Below are 24,511 nucleotides of genomic sequence, written 5' to 3'. Positions count from 1 at the left end.
GATGCCCAAAAGAAGGTACAAACCCTAAAATACAAAAGGGATCCAAACCCTAACCCTAGAATGGTGCACCATACTAGAGAGGTGACTTAACCCTAACCCTAATTTGTGTCTATATAAAAGTGGAAGGTCTCGATTATATTGACCCTTTTGACACATTCATGTTGCAAAAGCTCTATCATTGCAACTATTGAAGCTCTCTATTCTCTTCTTCTATTCTATTATCTTACCTCCATTGTTGAGATTGAATGAGAGTGAGTGAGTGAGAGATGTGTTGAGCAAGGGACTGAGGGAATGTAAATCTCTTCATCATCTTCTTACTTTTCTCTTCTTCTCTACTAGCTTCTTGACTCAGTGTGCTTGGTGGTGGATGTGAAGGAGCAATGGCATTGGATCATGTTGATTGTGGTCATGGAAACATCTTTGAGCCTTCAAGCTTTTGGACTACAACATGGGAAGGTAAGTTGGTGAGTTCACTACACCAACACCTTGAAGCTAGTCTTCTCTTCTTACTTTCTTGGTTTGAAGAGAAGGATATATGGTTAGTTAGATTGAATTATTGAGAGACAAGGTGTGAGATTGTCACCGAAGTGAGTTGCAACTTCTGAAACAATAGAAATCAGTCAAATGTCCCAATTGTTGTGCATTTGGCTCAACACCTAGCCATCTACCTTCTTTTCCATAGTGTGTAATGGTCATGTCTTCTCTATAATGCACTTGCACACACACACACACACATAGAGGCGACCTATGGTAGCAATGAATTGAAAGTGGGTTCAAGGACAAGGGAGAGTGGGAAGAAAGAAGAACAACTATAAGAAAGAGGGAGAGAGAGAGAGACCCTACCTCTTAGAAAAGAGAGGAAAACCTTTCTTTGTACTTAAATTTAGATTTAGAGAGGTTTGGTAGAGGAATGGCAAGTTTGGAGGCTTTTAGAAGTTTGGGGTCTCTCAAATCTATAGTTAAAATAATGTATAAACGATGGATGTGTTGTTTGAGCAATGAATGCAATGAATGTAGTAGACCAAAACTATCAATGAATGGTTGTGCGGTTTTAGTATCTACTAACAACATAATTAAATCCATGACTTTTAAATCTCTCCCATTATAGCACAAAACCACTCTTTATCCCAAATCTGGTTTTGATAGGAGATCTTGTGAAAAAAATAGTAGTATTAAGCTTCTTGAGATTTGTGCATGTATTAGAAAGGGTGCGTTAAGTTGTAAGAGGTCTTTCCAGAGCCTTTAAAGCTCTAGATAGTCTATTGGGTCAAGACAAGTGACCACAATACTATTTAAGGTGATGTCTTGAATGCTTCTAATGATATGAATTAACTTCAAGTCATGCAAAAGGGTCATGGAAATTATGATTTAATTGCTTGGAAAATGACCTTTGAGGGCTCTAATAGGGACGTTGACTATCCCCGGTCAAAAGCCTTGATGAGAGGTAACAACATGTAGTAAGGTGATCATTGAGCTAGTTTACCTTGAGAGTATGGTTTGAGTTGTGGACCCCAAATTGAATACTTGAAGCCTTTGCAAGGGGTTGGAGGCAATGGTTTTATGTGAAAGGTATCTTTACAAGTTTTTTGGAGAGCACTTTGAGGTTATTGCTTGTGTAGGGCATGAGATGCAATGTCGAAAGTCATAGGGTATTAAAGAGCTTGAGAGAGCAAGAAAACAATGGCTTTGATGTGGATTTGAGGGTAAGAGTGGCTACTGGACCCAAACACCAAGCTTTAAGGTTGTAAGGATGCATTTGTGGCAATTGATCTTATTACACAAATCTAGCCTCAAAGTGGCTCATGCTCCATGAACCACCTTCAACATGGTTTTTGGTCTTTTAATGATGCTTTAGAGTCTTTGGGGAATGGGTTAGGTCTATACTTCAAGAAAAATGATTCACCTAATAACTCTTTGTAGTGCATGTTGTGTTTTCTCATCAAATGGGTGATCCAAGGTCACAAATATGAATCGAAACAACCCTTGAGGTGAAGCACCTTTCAGGATACTTGAATGTATTGCAAGGTTTTTGGAACTTCGACTATGTATCTGAAGGTCCTTCTCTCCACAATTGAAGTCAAGGGAGACGTGTTTGCCAAAGGATATTCCCTAGTATAAATGATCTGCATTGGATGAGCAATGTGGTAACTCTTAACTCAATAAATCTACCCTTGTCATTCACCCCCCAAAGTTGTTTTTCTTTTCCAGAGAGAAAAACGTTTTTGAGTGACTAAATTTATAAGTCAACAATTCAAAGCCACAACTATCACAATAGAATACAAGGGATGGATTAGAAGAGACCTTATGGTTTTTAGGCCTCGAGAATGGTTGTAAGGAGGTGATTATCCAAGAAAGTTGTTCTTGAGGTGATCGGCATTGAGATTCCCTTCTGCTAAACTATTGTGATCCTTGAAGGGTTGGAGAGTTGAATGATCCTTGGAAGATTTTTGCTCAACTAGGGTGTGCCTCTAGATTTCTTAGGTGGCTAAACTCGTGGCACAAACCTGATTACGCATAATCTCACCCTCAAGGTGAACAACCTCAAAGATGACTCTAAGAGCATGAGGAATCCTTTGTGTGAAATTGGAGTACTTAAAGGGATGAAAACCACTAGTCTAGGCACCCAAGTTGTAATGGAAGTTCTAAGCTTTGGTAATATGCCAATAGCTTCCTAGAAGAAGTGAGAAGAACACTCTAGTTTTTTTTGTTAAATTTTGCATTTCAGGCATGCTTTTTGAAGCTTTTTAAGCAATGATAGCACCCTCCAAGAGAAACAAGGTGTCCAAAATCACTACATACAGTCTAAATTGCCCAGATGCTTTGATTGTTGAGGTAGACATGCAAACTATGACCAAAAAGGTGAAACCAGCCCCTTGAGGTGGTTTGAGGGTACCTTTGAGTACTTGAAGATGATCTTGGTGCTTTTGGATAGGGAGCTCCCACTCTATCAAGTACTAGAGATGCACTTCAAGCTCTAGACTATTCTCAAGGGCAATCCTTTCAATATTCTAAGGGAAAGAACCACTCTCAACTTGCATAAGCCTCAATAACCTACTCTCAAGGTGGATGGTTGTAGATTCTTTCCAAAAGTAAGCATGTCTTATACACAGTAACACCTTACCAGTGGCAAGAGGTCTACCTTACTTTCCTTGACAAGAAGAGGATGTGAAACCTCTCACTAAGGGGTAAAATTTAACTTTAAGATGCTTCACATTAAGGATACCTTTAAGCTTGATTGGTTGCATTTGAAGGCTTTTGACAAAGCCAAGCTCAAGTCTAAGTGGCTAGCATGCAAAACAAGATCAAACAAAATAGTTTCGGCACGTCTAATGCAAGAGATGACTCAGAAGAGGCTCCTTGAATGGGAAAAAGTGGAAACTTACGTATGAGATGAATTATCTCATGGGCATGTTGAATGGCAAGATGAGCTCTCAACCCCTTGAATAGAGATTCAACATAGTGTAGAAGATCAACTATCACCTATCTATGAGATGAGATACTTATCCATAAGCTCAAGTCATCAATTTCATAGTTTTTTCACTTGGAAGATGATCTAAAAAACCCCTCTTAGATGCCAAATCTAAATCAAGTTAGATTCAAGAAGCTAAAGCCCAAGATGACCAAATACGCTACAAGACAATGCAAAGTAATACAATGGAGCATATCCGCATGATCATTCAATGCTTCATGGAAGCACTTAAACTCAAGCTCAAAAAGGGTTATGTAAGATGTGAATTTTGGACATACTCATGTTTGACTGTATCGATGATGCATATGAGAATATGTTTAACCTTTAAAATCCAAATGTATACAGTATTATGCCCTTAGAACTCAAAATGTTAACCTAGTCTAATCATATAGCTTTAAGAAAATGAAATCCATTTAAAATTATGCTTAAGAGCAACAAATGTCAAAATCTTAAAGTTTTGACTTAAAAATTGCATTTTATGTAGTAAGAATGATTGGGAGAGGAATCCATCATTGTCATTATGCTTTTCCTCCTCTCTTCTTCTTCTTTTCTTTCACTTGTGTAGGAGTATGGGAGTACATATTGAGGCCTTGAGTCAAGGGAGCATCAAGGCTCTAAAGTCCACACTGTAATGGAGAAAGAGTAATACCCATGAGTACCTCCTAGGTTCTATTGTTTCATTTCATTGTTTACTTACATTCATGGGAGAATTGAGGGAAATTAGGCAAGAGAAAGAGACTAAGAGTGAGAGATAGAGCCATCTATGTGAGAAGAAGATGCATCAAGAGAGTGATTGTCTTGATATGCTAAGAGAATTCCATCATTTAGCAACAACATCCCCCACCACCTCTCTTAACACCCCATCTTCCTCTCCCTCTTTTTGAAACATGCAATACATGAACAATCAAAACTAGAGATGCACCAAAACCAAAACTAAAGAAAAAACTAAAAGAAAAATGATTACCTATTACTTGTTGGTCTTGGACTTTGTTTTGACCCACTACTTTTGGCTACTTGTTCCACCACATTTTAACCAAACTAGGCTTACCTACCTCAAAAATGTCCAAGATTGCCTATTTCGACATGTTACCTTGTGAAACATCATGGCTCCTTGGTTTTGTTTTGGAGCTACGCAAGATGTGAAATATTTAACCCTCCCAAGTGTTAAAGCAATAGCCACGTAATTAGTTTGCCTCTCATAGTATTTACATAGTTACTTTTGCTTTTGCATGCCTTTTTTAATCTTATCAATTCACATTTTAGCTTAAGTTATGGTTAAATCCCAAGTACTTAAAATTATAGATGTTTTGAAGACTAAATCTTGGAATTGATATACAATTGTGCAAGCTTTGATTGTGTTTTTTAGGCAACTACAAGGATACACTTGCTTAAAGAATCTTGAAAATATGTGTATTTGTGCTAAAATGTATTCTATAAGATCTAAAAGCATGCATTGTGATGTCTTATTAGCCATTTTGGATATATGCATTTGTAGCCTTGGATCGTTAAGAGCTTGAATGTGTTTATCTTCCATCTTTTGAGCTCATTTATGCTAGCTACTAAAGAATATTGAAAACGCATGTGTATTTGTGATAGAATGTATACTATAAGCTCTAAACGCAAGCATTATAATGTCTTATTAGTCATTTTGGATATATGCATTTGTAGCCTTAGGATCCTTGAGAGCCTGAGTGTGTTTATATTCCATCTTTTGAACTCATTTTGCCTTAAAATTGTAATACCAATGCTCTCATGGTTTATGTATGCCTTTGTATCCAATGATTGGTTAGTTTTATGCCAGAGGTGATTGTCTTGTGGGGCCTTTATTTGTCCATCAAACATGTAATTTTCATGGTTTGAAATATTGCTTCATGGTTTTGTAGGACTCTATGTTGATGTTTTGTTTTCCTTATGGAGCAACAATGACAAATGATTACATGTTCACCTATATATCATTTTTCTTTTATCTTTTTCTTGATTTTTTTGCGTGGTTTCGCAAAGGTTTTTAAAAATTGAGAAAAACTAAAATCGAATGAAACAAAAGAAGAAAAAAAAGCAAGTTTATTTTGTCCCTTCTCACTTTGTGTGGAACACAATATTGCAACGCAAAAGCAATCTGCTTGCATGTAAGCTCTCTTTGAAAGCTCAACACTTCGACTATTCTGGTGCTTGACATGTTGCTCTCCAATGAGTGCCGTGTGCGACACGTTGTGTTACAAGTGAGTACGTGTGTATATGCTTGCGACTACTCCAACGAACGACGAATATGTAATTGACCAACATGGCTACCAACCGCGAGCGAGAGACGAATAATGACCGGTCATCCTTTGAGTTGTCAACTTTGTCGTCTCCTGTGCCTATGCATCATTTTAGCACCTTGCTAGTATCTTCCATCACACGTCTCGCCTGTCTCCCTTGTCTACCAACTTGAGCTCTCCTTGATTCCATGCTCCTCTATCATCATCATCATTGAACATCGTGTTGTCGATTAGCTACCATCCACTAAGCCCATCAAGCACGTCGTTACTAACCGTCATGTTCCATGCCATGCCATCAATTGACGTCATGGCATGCCATCGACATTCGTTGCTTTCTAAATTAGTGATTTCATCATTTACACACTACTCATTATTTTTTACTTATCTTTTTTCTCATTTTGGGGATCTCTTCAATCTTAATTGTGGCATTTAACCTTTCATTGCTACTTTTCTACGTATCTTTTTCCTCATTTTCACTAATTTATGGGACCTTTTCAATCTCAATTGTGCCATTTAATGTTTTATTGCTACTTTTTTTAGCATTTATCTTTTAGCTTTTTTTCGAAACGCTAAAAAGTTAATAAAGTAAATAAATGAGAGAGAGAGAAAGAGAGGGAAAGAGATACACTCGAGAATCTACACATCGGCCTGCAAGCAAGAGATGTAAGAGAAAGACCCGATGATAACGTGCAAGCAAGAGACACAGACACATTGTGACTTTCCCTTCTCATGCTTATGCTCAATACATCGTCCTCACGCTTTTGCTTAATACATCGTGATTAATGATTGATTAATCATAGCATAGATTATTTGTATTGTCATGCCACATCAATTATGTTGTCATGGCACAACAATTAATTATGATTAGTATCATTGCAGCAACTAGTTTACGTTTATCAATTTATTATATTTTAGATAATCAATTAGTTAAAATGTGAAACATTTATTATGTTTATTAATTTATTAATTTATATTTAGGTAATAATAGTTAATTAGTTAGACTTATTAGTAGTTATACTATTATAAGTTAATTAATCAAACTTATTTAGTATTCGTAATATTTGTAATAGTTAATTATTAGTTGTAGTATTAATAGTTAATTAGTGAGACTTGTGTAATATTAGTAGTATTTGTAATAGTTAATAGTTAATTATTAATTTTAGTATTAATAATTAGACTTATTAGTAGTTGTAGTATTATTAGATAATTAGTTAGACTTATGTAGTATCAGTAGTATTTGTAGTAGTTATTAGTTAATTAGTAATGAAACGAAAGGAAAGGAAAAAGATATTTTGAACCTATGAAAAAAACGAAAGTGTAACGATCTTTTAAACATACTAAAAAAAATGAAACCATATTTCTTTTGAACAAACAACATATTTTGAATTGACGAAAAAATGTCACATTCCTCTATAATTATTTTAATACGAGTAGACCTGTACCAACTCTTCAACATGCTATATAACATGTTTTTAAATTCTATTTATTTTTTAAAGTATTATTGATATTTATTCATTTTGATATGTATTACTTTAATTTATTTATTTAAATTTCTATTAAACAAAAAAATTAAACATCATCATTTTTACATATAAAAGAGATAAAATAGCTTTTTATTTTTTAAATGTGTAATTACAAAGTATAACATGCTTTCATGAACAAATGTAGTATAGTTGAATGATAAAAATATACTATTCTCATCAACATCAATGGACACTATGCAAAAGCAATGTCATAAGGCATCCTTCAAGACTTCTTAAAAAATGAAAACTATGGCTTGTAGAAAAACATCTTTAAAACCCTTTGCTACAACGTGATACAACATAGACATCATACTATCACCTTGCAAAAGAACGATGCATCTACAAAAGAAATACAAGTAACAATGGCTTCATCAAGCACTATTCTCATTCTTGCATGCCAATACAAAGAAGTCAACATGATGATAATAAAATGTCAACCATGTCTTGCGAACAAAAACAGAAACAAATACATGGTCTCACTATTACCAAACTACAAAAAACGAATTCTCAATGCAAAGCCATTACAGCTTCAACTCTTAAGCATCATTGAAACATCCATCTCGATCTCCAAATCAACAACAATGATTGCGAATGGAACCTTGAACCATGGATCAACTCTCGACAATCCTCTAGTCTCTTGGAATAATGCATCGCTTTCGCAACCATCTACTAGAATTTACTTGACTATATTTGATATGCGGATGTATTCACTTTCAACATACAATATAATCCATTGATCCAAAAGTACATGGCTATAGCAGAACATCCACATCCAAGAACAAGACTTTGCATCCTCAGCAGTAAGCAATCCATGGAAAGGATTCTAGAGCTCCATTGTGAAAGCTCTCCAATCGACCCAATGCTCTAAGCAGAACATAATAATGAAAGAGATTACAGTTTGCACAACAATATAGTCCAACCAAGCCAATGGTAGGCATTCCAATGAGCCAATCAATACGAATTCGCGTGTATCAAATTACGAAATAATAACCATCTCATAGAAATAACAACATTTAGGACATACAACTTACTTGTAAGAAGCTTGCCTTACCTAGATACGCCCTTGGAAAGTGCAGTGTTCCAATGAGGAGGTCGTCATGCACATCCTCCACTATAGTGTTCTCACTTCAATACTAAAATTTCCATCTTGGCACCAGCATAACTTGAAGGACCTTATCACAATGATCAACGTATGGGACATGCCTCATTTCTTCCTTGCATTCAATGCAGATGAGGTCACCAGTACAAGGTAGGCCAAGATCAACAACTTGGAATGTAATGCAAAGGAGTTCAACGCTCAATTCTCATGGAAAGTCTGCCTCGTCGAGTACACCATCTGCTTCCATACCTAGTTCCATCTTTTCTTCAACCAGTACATTCTTGGTAGAGCTACTTCTGTTGGGCACATCCAACACCGTGTTATTAGGTATGAGATCCAACATAGGGGCTCCTTACTACATGCACACGTGATCATATGGTTACATGAGACAAACATTACAAATACAACAAATGAGATATGCGCATGCATTCCATCCAACGATGATCAATGCAGTTCGACAAGAAAACTAAGAGCCCTTGTCATGGCAAAGCAAATTCACAAGTGCCTTCGTACCTACTATATAAGCAAAAGTAATAGCCACAATATATACAATTACCGATTTTTGTATACCTCACGTGACGATCCGAAACCAACAATAGACCCTAAAACTCGATACATCTACTATCGCCTTGGAGATAAGAACTGAAATGTTGCCATATCACCCAATGCTATTGCTCCATCTCTTATATGAATATTTAACGGATAATAAAATCTTCCATCTCTTACTACTGCTTAAGTACGTAATAAAGGCGGAGCCAATAGAAAATATAAACATCTAGATAGAAGATGCCAAGAGACTGGAATTGCATAACTTGGACTCAAACAAGTAAAAAGTAATGTCTGTTACAATATTGTACAAGCTACTGTCACCCACCAAAGCGATATTAAATTATATGCAAATCCCGATAATCACACAAAGCGAGTCTGCCGAGTACATCAATAGCTCCCCTGCACGACAACGAAAGCTCAAGAATACGAAATATCATCATGCGTCTCGTAGACCTTTATTGTGCCCAGTCATCGAGCCTAGAGCATGTAACATTCAATCACTACCACAAAAAACTACAGCATTACCAAAACTACCACTACATCTCATCTCGAACCTACTCTCCGCAAGACTTATGACAATATCATGGAGTAGCATACTAAACTAGTATGATTCACTAAATTTCACCCATGCCACCAAACTTGGAGCAACATGACTCAAGTAGAGAAACAACACAACTCATCAAAAAATAAACAAAGATTAAGCACAACACATTCCATCACACAACAATCTTATATGCTTCTTATAGCAAGTAATAAAGAAATCTTTCTAACCTTTTTTTAAATGTTGTTTGTTAATATACTAATGTATTTTTCTAGTTTTTTTTATCACACTAACAGATTTATTAATATACTAATGTGCTTTCCTCATTTTCTCATTTATAGATACACATCACCCATCAAGGCAAAGATAACTTCGAATGAGGTACACACAATCCAAACAATACCTAGTATGTATAAAAATATAAGTATATTAGTTCACCTAAACATATTGACCTATGTATGCAAATGTTCTAGCTATACATTCAAAACCACAAAAACACCAAACGCCACATCGAGAATCATCCTCCAAATACACAGAATCATAAATACATAATGACAAACTTCATTTTCACTTGAAACAACAATGCTAACTTATATGCACTTGACATGCAGGACTCCTTAAAGACATACTCGACAGACTCGAACTTGGAGTACAATGACTCGATTCATAATCGACTACGAACAAGCATGGCCCAATCGCTTCTAAACACAAGAACAAATGACATCAAAACATATCCAATTGAGCTGCTACACTACAAATTTAACATCTTGCTCAACCAATTGGTAGAAGTCACGAAAAAAGAAAGCAAGGATATACTAGGAGATTACATGAAAAAAAACCACTTCAATCACAATCATAACAATCCTACAATAACGATCGAGGTCACATATCTATTAAGCAGAGAGGTCTATACCTAGAAACACGATTCTAACTCCGATCCATTCAACAACATAATCTACGTAATTGACAAGTCCTGAAACACAATTTCTTCTCAAACATTTTTTATAGAAACAAGAAAAGCTAATACTATCAACTTTTCTCATAAAAATGCAGATAGAAGCAAACCAAAAAGAAACCAAACTTCTAACCACGCCAAACTTGCAACCTCAACCACTACAAGTCCTACCACCAGCTCAAGTACTTCCATATCATCTGGCACTGTTTGCAACCAAAACCCATGAGCTAGTCCAAAAACACTAACGCATAGACACAAAAGTAAATACTTCATCTACAGCATAAAATGTAAGAAAAACAACAAGAAGTATGTAAGACAAACAACCAATATTATGCAACCATGAATAACAAGGTACAACAACAACCTATATGAACAGCCAACAAGATGTAAAAAATATAATATTTTGAAGAGAAAACCTTATTTAACATACTTTTATAGTTTAAGTCAACGATCGGGAGTTTGAACTTCATATATATATATTTTTCCTTTGAGATTCTCGATGTATTTAAACAATGCTAAATCTTCTCTACAAGTGTACTTCACATTATAACACGTCACATATCTAAGCACCATCAGTAAGACTGCTACACAACAAACATGCAAGAATTGCATATGGAACTTCATACTTCTTTACTTAGGTGAACGTGTCAACCTAGTTACTGCCAGAATCGCTCGCTCGGATATTTGTCTACACCACTCTCTTTCATCAAGTCTGTAGCATTGAATACTCTCTTTTGCTTTTGCTCGGAAAAAGACAGTCGACAGTCGACTCTAGGGCGCTAAGCGCGAAAACAATGAGATCGCCCAGCGCGGCTTCTTGGTTAGGGGCGGGGCACCGGCACCTTGACTTGAAGCAGGATCAGCGTTAGCTTGAAGCGGGAGCACCATTCTCACGCGCACGTACTTCAGCCACACGTTTTGTTTTTGGTAAACAGATGCACCCACTTCTAACGACCTTTTCTAAATTATACATTATTAGCTTCATAATATACATTCAAGGGCATATACAGCGCTATCTAAGTAATGTCAGCTCTTGTAAGCTTAGTTCGATTAAGGTACAGATGCTGCTCCAAATCCGTCCAAGACCTTTCAAATATCTTGTGTATTTGAATCTAAAATGTGGATTCGAGTCGAATATGCCGTTTTGTTTCTTCTTTAAAGAGGCTGTTTTTGTGGTGTGCCAGGTTTCCGTGGATACTTCTTTGATGTCTTCCGGTTCTTCACACAAAAAATGGCTGTCCGTTGTCCATAGGGACCTTCAGAATGCACTGTTACAACCACATCCAAGATTGGAGTTTTTCTTTGGTGTAATATGCTTAATGAGTATATCGCGACTTACCCTTGTTAAAAGGACTACTTCAAGGAACAAGGCTCTGTCAACATCTAAAGAATAAGAGACACTAAACCAGCATGTATTCCATGAACAGACTGCAAACCACTTAACTAAACCAGACAAAAACAACAGAAGTGCTGTACATATGTAGCTCTCCTTGTTTGAAGATAGACCTGTGAGTCAATCAAGGCATAAAGCTCAGGCAAACGTCAGCTTCTGTGTGAATCATGATACGTCATGGCATTTCCCTGGAAACTCGTTTTCATTTTTCAGAGACCTGGAGAACCAAAGGACTTGTGTTCCCCAAGCAAAATGTACCTGCTACTTAAAAGCTGCAGTAGTTGACAAAATAAAGCCGTCCAGACTCCTAAGCTCTTTGCTCAGAACCTGAACATTGGCTTTTCAACAGGTACAAACCTGAAAGTGCTCCCAGTTTGTTCCTATGAAACTCTCTAGAATCATTTTAGCATCTTCCTGAAACTACTAAAAAGTTTGGGACTTGCAAGCAAGTTGTCAGCATGGCCAGTCACTTTCGTCGAAATTGGATCATTTTTCCTTTAGTTCTCTTGCAACTACACGGCTCTCTTTCCAACCAACCTCTAGTACTGCAGTTGCTGGTTTCCAGCCCATGTTGAAATACTGCTAGAGCATTTGTGAAGTCCAAATGGCATGACAACATACTCAAACTGGTTGTAACTTGTGCGGAGGGCTGTTTTCCATTCATCTCCTCTTATTCAGACAAGGTTATAAGCATTGCAAAGATCAATCTTGGTAAATATCCTCGCTTTTTTGAGTCACTGAAGAAGTTCTAGGATTTACAGTAGGGGGCTACCTCTTCTTAAGGATAATCTTGCTGAGGCCTTTGTTGTCTATGTAGACACATTGGAAGAGGTCCATCTTTTTTCTTCAAAAACAATATAGGGATTCCTGTTGAAAACATGGGCTATTTGATAACCTCTGGGCTAGGTATTCATCAATATACTTTTGAAGTTCTGAAAGCTCATTGTGTGATAGATAACTTGTATTTGGGCCAAAAGGTGGTTGGGTTCCCTCTTGCAGTATAATGGCACAATCATAGGGCCAATGAATGGGAAGCAAATCTGCATTCTTCTTTTCAAATGCATTGTTATAATCAAGATGCTGGGTGGCAGTGTTTCTATGGTCTTGTCCATGGAAGGATTGATTGCCATTGGATAGATGAAGAATGCAAGATTCCTTTTAAATCCATGCATAAAGATTTGCAATTCTATTTATCAAAACACAGTAAGTTTATAAGGATCCTACATACAAAGTGGTTGCAAATGCTGTTTGTTATCACACTATCCTTGTCTTAGCTGAGGGCTCTAATCTTTGAGATCTCCAATTGATATATGGCTTGTGTAACTCAAGCTAAGGTAGACCAAGAACAAGTGGATTTGTTGGGCCATGGATAATAATAAAAACTATCCTAGATGCTTGCTTAATCAAGATTACCTTCCTTGGTAGGGCTTCATACTTTACATCTCCAGAAGCAAACAACTTTACCATGAAGAACCTTTGCAGACACTGGACATGACGTTTACACAAGCATGCTGTTTTATTGCCTAGCAAATTCTTCGAAAGCAAAGCATGCTATAACTCCATTGTCAATAATACCTCAACTTCCACTTGACAATTTGGTGTATAAATTTTTACTAGTCTGATGAAACTAGATTTGGGATCAGCAAGCAAAAAGAGACCTTTATCAATCTGGGAATTTGCATAGTCTAAACACACAGTCTCTATTGAGGCTGGATGACCATCTTTTCCTGGGCTGATGGGGTTGCAATGTACAATTTGATTAGGAAAATTATGGGCAATATGGTTACATTCCCCACAATACATGCATAAGCCATTGACCTGATGTCATTTTTCTTGTGTTGAAAGTGGCTTAAACCAAGCTCATAAATTTGCATAGGTTCACTGTTGAATGTTTGACCATTTTGCGTCTTAGAGCTAGAAGTTGTTGTCAAATCTACTCTTGGGGGTGCTCCAAGTCTCCTCTCACTTTCAATTGATATATTATCACATTCAATTGCTTGAACAATGAATTCATTTACTCTATGAGCCTTTGGCATACTAAGCATGAGATCCTTCACATCATTGCTTAATCCCCAACAAAATTGACCAATGAAAAATCCTCATGCCAAATTAAGTCACAAATGGGTCGTTGAAACTCAGTAGGAGGGAAGCAAACATCCACTTTCCATGTGCCTAGGATCCATGTTTGCTCGTGTGAAATATCATTCCCAATGATATGGAGAACACCATGGCAAATGCTGGGCACCCCTTGCCTCTTGTGCCTTGTCCATCCTAGTGCGCCAAGCATACATAAAGGGATACCAACTGTGCACCATGGAGTGGAGGCATTTGCTTCAGTGGGTTGCTGGTGGCTAGCTACATTATTTGCTGTACAGCAAGGAAAGTTTAATGACTTAAACCATTAGGGATAAAAGGATTTGAACCTTCATGACTAAAGCCACCAGAACCTAACCAATGCTTAAAAGGTGGTTAAAGTATTTTGTAAAGTTAAGAAAGATCCAGCTTTAACCATATTTCTTTTTCAATAATGCAAATGCAAAGGATATGCTAACAATATAAATAAAGCCTAAAATGGACCGCATATACGAGTAGAATATATGTAATCATGTGGATCAACATTCAGTGAGTTTGACTACAGGTTTAGAAATTAGTCTCACTGACTTTACTTATATTGCTAAAAACCCATAGAATCCTTTCACCGTGATATTCAAAAGGCTTCTTTATATGTAACTGGTCCCAAAAAGATCACTGCTGGGGATATTTTATTACCACCCACAGTGAGCTTGAAAAAACGGAAATAAGATTAGACAATAGAAAACCACCTTATATTGCCAGGGCAAGTGAGCCAAAGGCTCCGAGGTGCTATTGGCGACTTATTGATTTTGTTGAGTGCCCTGAAAGAAACTCTTTTATTTCCCTCTTAGTAACTCCTCCAATGGAGATCCTATGATAGGAATAGCCTCAGGTACACCGGTTACGATTTTAACCGCCCAATAACCTATTCGATCCCAGGTAAGGAAAACCAAGGTTAATGAACTTGCCCAATGACTGCTCCATTCGGTAGTTCCCTCTCAGTCTAGCTACGAATCTGCTTGGGGGAGGCAATTTCAATACAAAGCTGCTCATAAATGGTTCAATGAATCATAATATGGTTTTTACAACAAGTATTTGCAAATAAGGCCAGCTTTACTCGTTTTTATTGCCATGTATCTGGGGTTTCACTCAATTCCTGTCAGTAGCCTCGCCAAGATATGAGAAACATGAATCTAGTAGCCCAAATGAGATGGCCAACAAGAAACATCTATGCCCAAACAGATAAACTGTTTAATCTGGTAGAAAACCAGACAGAACTTTGTGTTGGATGTCTAGGCTGTGTGAGCTCAACTCCCATTCTAAGAGGAACTCTCATTCTAACATGGAAACCCTTTTCTTCAGGATCTTCATGTTACCTCTTTCTACACTTTGAAGGACTTTCACTAATTGGTAGACATAATGGAATACACCACCAGGATGAGGCAATGCTGAGTTATCGTGTATTTAGACAAGGCTCCTCAGCCAGAACTGTGAGCTCGCTCTCGAAACCAACTTAGACAAGTTTATCTAGGCACTCCAAGCATTCTTCGGCATTAACACATGGCACATTTGACCCACTGCACTGGTCACTTAAGAGCTGGTGTGAGGAACCAAGCGAACGCTTATAGACTGCAGGACACATGCAAATCCTTTCGCAACTGGACTTGTGCAGACTTGCGGCCTACAAGGGCTATACCCTATGCCCTTTGTTTAGCCGCCACAGACATGCACTGCACAATCCCACCCCATTTCTTCATGTATCTTGCTCTCAGTAATACTACATGCAATCCTTGTTAAAAACAAAAATTAGTCAAAGCACTTCATGGTGCAGAGTTCAAACACCTTCATGTGAAGTAAAACCAAGCAAAGACTCTACCAATACCCTTACCCAGCAAATGCAACAAGGAGAAACTTGACAATTTGAAGGGGGAAAGGATTAACTACCTTTCTGAGGTGGCAACATAGTGGCACCAAGTAAACCAACAGCTCTTTCTGCAACCTTTACTTCTTCCTAAGCCACAAAATAGAACCATGTTAGCAAAACATGTACAATTATATGACAATCAAACATTTCTTTCAACATCCCTCAAAGTCACAAGATTTTTGAGCTTATAAAACTGCACAAAGTACCAATTAGAGCTTATTTGAGAAGAAATGCTAGAGTAACGTGACAGTATTGGCAGAACTCTTCAAGTTCAGATCCCAGAAAGGCATTGGTTTGACCCATACAGATGTTTGTGGAAACACAGCTCTTCTCAAACACAAGTACAATAACATACTGATTGTAAAAGCCCCTGGACACCCAACAATGGCACTAGTCTAAGAGAGAACACATTTACAAAAATGTACATTTTAATCACATTCAAGACAATAGTCACTCTGAACTGTTACCTCAGGGTTAGCTCCTTTTGCTGCCACCATCAATCCCCCAACACGAATTAAGGGTAAGCAAAGCTCCACTGACACATAAAACAGGAAAAGTCAGGGTGTGGCAGCATGTCATTCTAGTTTTGCTAATATGTCTACAACAAAAATGGTCATCTGACTCGGTAATAAAGATGACATCAGTTGCCAAAATGCTGTGACTTCAAAACCTTCTAATATTGAATCTTCATTTAGTGAAGGATCACTAATAAGACTTGGCACTATGAAATTTCGTATGCACCCTTGTGCTTCCAGTTATATGTCACACGTGATGCAAAACACTAACAATCAAGCAGTGAATTTTTGAGGTAAAGGACGACTAGCTTTTATGCCCAAAGGCGAGTGCGAGTTGGTCAAGCAGAACTCTGAAAACGTTTCCACAGTAGGGGGAAACAAAACTCGATGCTCTTCCCTAAATCAATTCCATCTGCCAAACCTCCATGACTCCTCCCTCTAGAAACTATTCAGCTATTGCAGTATCATGACAGTGTTTTGCAAAACCCCGGCTCTAGCTAGTGGATCAATGTAAGAAGATTCTACAAATATTTCAATACTCTAATAGTAACGCTCAGTGGTGGAGAATAATTTTCCTTAGCCATTGTGAAGAAAGGCATAGAAGTGTCTTAACGTATAGAAATGGACAGTTGAAAGGTGGTACACAGTGGATTTACAATATTGCCACATTTATGTGTAGCAGTAAAAGGATCAAAGTCTGAATTCCCACATGTTATGTGATGCTGGCATGCTTGCTGCCATATTATGTTGACTTTAAGATGGCAAGCCCCTTCTGGAGTTGGGCAAATCTCACATTGTGTTGGGAAGCCTTAAGCTGAAGTTCTTATTCAAGGATTTGCTTCTCTTGTGTTGCCCAATTCTAAAAAGAGAGGTGCACAACAATCAGAGTTAAAAGCTAGTAAGGTTTTAGAACTCCTAGCTCCAAGGGGACAAACCAACATGGGTACAATGGCATATCTGACAAACTTGCTCCAATCAAAATTAGTGCAAGGTGCATATGGTTTTCATGCTACTAGCCCTTATGTTACTCGAACTGGCATGCAGGCTATGGGTGTAAGTAAAACTGGAGACTAAAATCTGTTCCAGTATGTGAATTAAAAGAGGTGGTACTAGAGGTAGAAAGTTAGGTAATACGTCTGTTTCACATGCTTATTTTTTATGATTTCGCTTTTGGTGCATCATTAAGCACTCAAAAAAATTCCACCCCACCCTTTACACAAATCATCCCTACTTTCACTGCTCCATTCACTCCCACATCCATTCCTCAATTCACTACAGCAGGGTTACTTATCCATTCGGCACACGTTGCATAGGTTCCATTCCTATTGTTCAACTGGGTGGTGAAGTTGCAACGGTGGTGGGGATTACAACCTCCAAACCAAGCACCCATGGGGCCCTACAGGGAAGGGTATCCATCCCACACATATCAAGCCCCTCTTGTTACTCAAATAGGCACACAGTTTGCCCAATTACCTACACCTAGTGAGCAATCTACCTTCTAACATGCACGACCACCTTTTACGGTTCAACTGCATACAGTCACCATGCACGGCAACTTGGCATCGCATGTGGTACCTAGCATCTAATCAATGGCCTCATTCATTTGATGCAAGGTCTCTCTACAGCATTCTCTCTCTTCCTCAAGCCTTTTCTCAACATATCTTAGCAATGGTCTGCCATTACAAGCAGATTTCAGCCAAATTTGGTGTGGATAGCAGAGAGATTACTACTGTAAACCCTCATCTACATCAATAATTAGGGTTTAGCAAACACCTTGCGATCCGTGCCAAAAATTGGAGGCTTAGTACACTGAAATTCATAGCTGGAATTGAAGCAATTGCCAAGGATTTTAGACATCCCAATTAGATTTGGGGTAAATTTGACCCGCCAATGGTCAATCGAAGGTCATATTTTGGGTAAAATCAAAGGGCAAACTGACAAGAAGCTTTCTGCTCATTTCTGACATCAAGGGGCTATTGGATAATGAAGGAGATCAAAGGAAACTCAAGTGTATTTCATCCAATTGCAATTCAAGCTAAGAAACACCACAAGGGGCATCACTTTTGGAGCCAATATACTATCTATTCTCCAAGATTAAAGTGGTAAAGCAAGCATTTAAGTTTATGTGATTTAATTACTTATTGTGACTATTGATTAATCAGGTTATTACCACCCTCGCCGAGAAGGAAGGCTAGTTTCACATAGGCTCCTATTTATTAAGGATTCGGGGTGCATTTGACCTACTGCTAAAAATAAGTCATCTGATAAAAATAATTATGCATTAATGTGCTCTTGGGGCAAATTCAAAGAGACTTAAGGGTTAATGAAAACCCTAAATTTGGTGGCTCAACACCCCCTCTCAAGCCCTAAAAGAGCTACGTCCGAGATGATATTAGAGTCGTCCTCCACCCTCTTTCAAGACCAAAAAGGTCCCATCACAATGCAGGTGGAACATCAATCCAAGGGGAACTTACCAAGACTACAAAGGTGGTGGATATCTTCTTTTAGATAGCCCTATCTAAAGGGTCTTAAGTTTTTTCTTTTCTTTCTCCTTTTTCTTTTAATTGCTTTTATGTAAATACATCCTCCATGCTTGTTACCTATGCCTCTTGCCCAATCAAAATCAATATATCCCCACAAGGTTAGTCCCTTGCTAAATAATAAACCATCAACATAAGTACACTTGACATGCCTTCACACCTTTGGTGCATTTAAGTATTGACAGAGAAAGATCTTTCCCACTACCAATTTGTAGGTATGCTCGTCAAAAGTTTTGCATGGAAATCTTTTCTTAGCTTCACAGTAGGATCTAGAGGTGTGGCCACCGGTCCTCTCTCATATAAAGAGTGTTGATCCACTAACTCATGGGGATGTGTACTTTAATGCTTAGCTTTGGCCTTGATGAAATCTGCACACGTGAGATGTACATATTGTGCGAGTCAATAAATAATGATGGGCCAAGGACCCCAAGATCTCCATGGATGTCAAAGGTATAAGTTGTAATAACTTATATTGATCATGTACTAGGTGGTGCCAAGTGCCAATTTTGCCTAGGACATTTATCTCACCAATAAGTGTCAGTGGTGGCACTAGGATCTAAGCATTAATTATTTAATTATGTCAATTCAAGGGGCTAATTAATACTCAAGACCACTCAAGAGTCAAAATGGCCTAGCTTATTTAATTGTGGATGTGCATACTTAATTTTCTGGGCAAGAACAAGGGCTGAAATTAATTTTCAGAATCATTAATTTTGAAAATTTATTAAATGGCTGAAAGATCTTTTGAGAATATTGCCACTTGGCAGAACTTGCCCGTGCAAGTGAGGAAAAAATTGTTGGAGGCTGGTGGAGCCTCACTCCAACATTATGGAGATTGGCAGAGAAAGAGAAGAATTGCTACTGCAATTTTCCTACACATTGGTGATTAGCCCAACCATTAGAGATTAGCAAAGTGCTACCACCAGAGCTATTTTCTTATTCCATTCTCTTCTCTCATTGCAATCTCTCCCCCTTCTCTCTCCTATTCATGTCTCCTCTTCCATTGAGCACTCTTGTGCGGTACAAGAGAAGTTACCACCACGACAACTCCCATGTGTATAGCATGGAAAGGGGCGCCTTCGAGCAAGTAAAGCTTGCTCGATTTGTTTTGATTGTGTCCTCTTGTGAGATCATAACTCTTTCTTGATTTGTGTGTCATCATTCACTTCGTTGTGAATTTTAAATTAAAGATATACAAGCTTGATCAAAATTGATTCCATCTTTGTTAGATAATATGGTAACAATATTATCATAAGCAAGATCCTTTACAGTGTCAAGAAGCTATGCTACCAATTGCTTTCGTGAAATAGCATCACCAATAGGAGCAAGCTGATTGATAATGTTCTTGAATGATTCAATATGTGTTATCATAGAAGTTTCAATGTTGTAGTTAGCATGGTTCATCGTCATCATCCCTTTTGAAAACCGGCGGTATAAGGTGACAATAGCCAATGGTAATGTGAACACACCCTTATTCATACTCTAACATATAAATACATTTTTATTCTTTGTGCACCAAAACACACTGGTACACTCATCTTGGATTCAGTCACTCTCACTCTTAGCTTTGTTCTTGCTCATTCCTGTCTCGCACTCCATTGCACTCTAACACAACAAACCAGTATCAAAGCTCAGGTTACAATGTTCTTGTTCATTCCTGTCTCACACTCCATTGCACTCTAACACAACAAACCAGTATCAAAGCTCAGGTTACAATGTTTGTGCTCCCCAAGAGTGTGAGCAACTTCTCCACACAAAAAGACACCGTTCACTCTTCATATCAGCCACAAAGACCAGTAGTTGACAGGTGCCAAGTCGCAGAGGCAGCAGTCGACAAGTGTAGCAAGTCGACAGGTGACGGGGCACTCCTAGCGTGCAACAGACAGTAGACGACAAACAGTGTGGGAGCGAAGGCAGAAGGCAGCATCATTCACGACCAGATGGACACCACACGCCAAGTCAACAGCAATAGGTCACGGGATAGCACATGACGAGGCGACGGCTTGCAATCACGCGGCGACAAGGCGAGGCATGAGTGCGTAGGTCCACAGCGGACGACCATCCAGTGGGTGACAAGGCCTGGTTAATGCCTCAACATACACGTTTTTTTTTCCTTTTGGAATTTTTTCTTCTCTTTTCTTCCCGAGTGTTCACGTGCACAAACACAATGCGCCATCTTGACTTAAAATTTTGGGGCTTTTCAAGGATTTGGAAACCATGATCCAAAACAAGAAAATCTAACTCCGAAATTGCAGAAATTGTGCACATTGGCTCTGAAAATTTTGGGGCTTTTCTTATATCAGTGAAGTTTTGCTCGCCTGAATCAAATTTACTGACATTGGTGCACATTTGGACATAAGAAATTTGGGGCTTTTGCAAGATTTTGGCAAATTTTGCCCATTTTATGCTCTCGAGATCATGTATTAATGCAATCAGGGCAGATTGGTCAGTTAAATTTTGCGACTTTTGGTGAAATTTGAGAATTTTGGCAAAATTAATGTCTGAACTGTACATTGGGAACATTGCTGAAGCAATCTTGGTGCTGTCAACAATGAGATTTATCTCCCACTTGTGAGATTTTAGAGAAATTGCAGTGAATTTTGGTGTTTTTTGTGTATCAGAAGTTGACTTGGATTGCTAAAGGAAGCCACCTAGCAATGATGTATGCCATTATATGCTGAAATTTCAGTTATACTGCTGAAAGTCATCCATTCTACTGCTGTACATGTACGTGGACTGAATCTTGGTCTTATTGTCTGAAAATTTGGGCTGATATTAGCTGAATATTCAGCTCATTGTTTGTTGTCATAAATTGCAGCATTGATTTTTCGGTGCATTGCTCAAGAACGCCTGCAAATGTTTCTAGTAGCAGTGACACTAAATCCCTTCTTGAAATCAAGAGGTTTGATGGCACTCGCTTTGACTTGTGGAAGGACAAGATGCAAGGCATTTTGTTTCTCAAGGATTGTGACGATGCTCTTTTGGAAGTCAAGCCGACAACTATGACAGATGACGATTGGGCTAGACTCAACAAAAAGGCCATTGCATACATTAAAATGGTTGTATCTAATGATGTACTTACAAACATTAAGCGTCTTCATACAGCTTAGGCCATATGGAAAAAGTTGATGGACGCTTATGAAAAAACAACTCCAGTAAATTAAGTGCATCTCATGCGTAAGCTTGTGAACATGGAGTTAGATGAGTCTAAGCCAGCATCGGAGCATTTGAGTGCTTTCACAAAGATTTTGGGTCTATTGCAGGACTCCGGTTTGCAACCCTTCAAAGATAAATTGAAGGCTACTTTCTTGTTCATGACTTTGCCTGATAGCTAGGAGTCTCTAGTTGTTTCACTAAGTAACAACCCTACTTTAACCTTTGATGGTGTTAGGGACACTATTCTCAATGAGGAGATTCGAAGAAAGTCCAGTGGAGAAAGCATTGGTTCAACCAATCATCTTAGAGACAGAATAGGGATAATGCAAGAAATAAAGGCAAAAGCAGGACTAAAAGCAAGGGCAAACAACAAGATGTTACTTGCTATCAATGTGGACGTAAAGGGCATAAAAAGCCTGATTGTCGCTACTACTAGAAAGAGCAAGAAAGAAAGAAACAATAAGGACAAAAAGAATGATGACAAGAAAGACGATGACCCCTCTCCCTCAAAAGAAGTTACAAAGGCAAAACTTGCATCTAGTGTGGTCATTGAAGAGACCTCTGACATTGGAGAGATACTTGTTGCAGCCTCATGTAATGATATACATGTTATGGCAGCAGCAGGTGACATGCACATCACTAAAAAGGAGGTAATTGATGCCTTACTTTCAGCTCATGATGGGCTGTCTCAATCATGGATAGTGGATAGCGGTGCCTCTTTTCATATTATTTCCTCTTTGGAGTCATTTTCTGAATACATTACAGATAGCCTAGGCAAGGTTTACTTGGACAATAATTATGCTTGTGAAATAGAGGGTGTACGTACCATTCACTTGGCCCTTGAAAATGGTCAATAACTGATTTTGCAAGATGTCAGATATGTATCTGGCATAAAGAAAAGTCTATTGTCAGTTGGGCAGCTTGACGCAAGAGGGTATTTTACTATCTTTGGTGGTGGATATTGGAAGGTCTACAAGGGCTCTATGTTGATTGTTAAAGGTAGCAAAAGGAAAACCTTGTATTATTTGCAATGTAAACCATTACCTGGCAAGTTTTTGACTGTGGCTGAAGTTCATTCACCGATGGAACTTTGGCACAAAAGACTTGGCCGTATGAGCCAGAAAGGCCTTCAGATTCTCTACACTTTAGGGAGATTTGATGTAAAAGGCTCTAGTCTCGACTTTTGTAAAGATTGCATATATGGAAAACATGTGAAGTCTCCTTATTACTCTAGTATCATTTAGAAGTCCAATGCTCTTGACTTAGTATACTCTAATGTGTGCACTATGCCTGTTAATTAATGTGGGAGTGCATAGTATTTTGTCACTTTTATTGATGATTTCACTAAAAAGTCATGGGTGTATATATTAGAGAGCAAAAAGGAAGTATTTGACGCTTTTAAAAGGTCATGGATAGTGGATAGCAGTGCCTCTTTTCATGTTATTCCCTCTTTGGAGCCATTTTCTGAATACATTACAGATAGCCTAGGCAAGGTTTACTTGGACAATAATTATGCTTGTGAAATAGAGGGTGTACGTACCATTCACTTGGCCCTTGAAAATGATCAATAATTGATTTTGCAAGATGTCAGATATGTACCTGGCATAAAGAAAAGTCTATTGTCGGTTGGGCAGCTTGACGCAAGAGGGTATTTTACTACCTTTGGTGGTGGATATTGGAAGGTCTACAAGGGCTCTATGTTGATTGTTAAAGGTAGCAAAAGGAGAACCTTGTATTATTTACAATGTAAACCATTACCTGGCAAGTTTTTTACTGTGGCTGAAGTTCATTCACCAATGAAACTTTGGCACAAAAGACTTGGCCATATGAGCCAGAAAGGCCTTCAGGTTCTCTTCACTTTAGGGAGATTTGATGTAAAAGGCTCTAGTCTCCACTTTTATAAGGATTGCATATATGAAAAACATGTGAAGTCTCCTTATTACTCTAGTGTCATTTAGAAGTCTAATGCTCTTGACTTAGTACACTCTAATGTGTGCACTATGCCTGTTAATTCATGTGGGAGTACATAGTATTTGGTTACTTTTATTGATGATTTCACAAGAAAGTTGTTAACCATCAGACAAACAAGATGAAAAAACTGGAAAAGCTAAAGCAGAAGACAAAGGCCAAGGCAAAGTGAAACGGAAGGCGAAGGCGCACCAAGAAAAATCTAGAAACACAAAAAGCGCAGAAAAGTCTTAAATAAGAGAAAAAGGCGCACAAGGAAAAGCGCAAGTCAATACTTTTGTAAAAGAGCGCAAGCGCATCATGATTTAATTTAAGGAGCGTCGGGCTCTTACCCGTGCAATTTGTAAATGTAGACGGGCGGTGGAAAGGAAGCTAGGAAGATAGAAGAACAATAGGAAAAAGGGCCTAAGCCACGGCCAGCCATGTAAAAAAGGGGATAAGGAGATGACCGCCCAAAAGGGATTTAGGGTTTTGTATATAAAGTTGAAAAGTGAATGAGAAGCTCATTCTTGTGTGTAGCCAAAAGTGCCTCTCCTTTTCTTCTTCTT

The 24,511-nt window shown here is 38.2% G+C and overlaps 1 protein-coding gene across 3 annotated transcripts in view; it reads right to left on the bottom strand.

Annotated features, from left to right (window-relative positions):
• Window positions 1–8,194: 8,194 nt before the first annotated feature.
• Window positions 8,195–24,511, bottom strand: part of LOC148038172 (S-adenosyl-L-methionine-dependent methyltransferases superfamily protein) — a 112,977-nt gene continuing 96,660 nt past the window's right edge. Inside the window, exons 5-7 of one of the 3 annotated variants that reach the window (XM_087669797.1) lie at window positions 16,252–16,319; window positions 15,805–15,871; window positions 8,195–8,645 (exon numbers count right to left, since the gene is read on the bottom strand). In XM_087669797.1, coding sequence (XP_087525923.1) covers window positions 8,599–8,645; window positions 15,805–15,871; window positions 16,252–16,319 — 182 coding nt within the window. In that variant the 3' untranslated portion in view covers window positions 8,195–8,598. Of the gene's footprint in view, window positions 8,646–10,842; window positions 11,663–13,394; window positions 14,155–15,804; window positions 15,872–16,251; window positions 16,320–24,511 lie in introns of those variants that run through there. The other 2 variants (XM_087669788.1, XM_087669777.1) reach the window with 2 other exon arrangements.

The sequence above is a fragment of the Lygodium microphyllum genome, chromosome 3 (genome assembly GCF_053477565.2).
Source record: "Lygodium microphyllum isolate KBCC chromosome 3, Lygodium_microphyllum_v1.1.10, whole genome shotgun sequence".
Classification (NCBI taxonomy): domain Eukaryota; kingdom Viridiplantae; phylum Streptophyta; class Polypodiopsida; order Schizaeales; family Lygodiaceae; genus Lygodium; species Lygodium microphyllum.
Note: the sequence above shows the minus strand (reverse complement) of the source record. Positions and strands in the feature narration are given on the sequence as shown.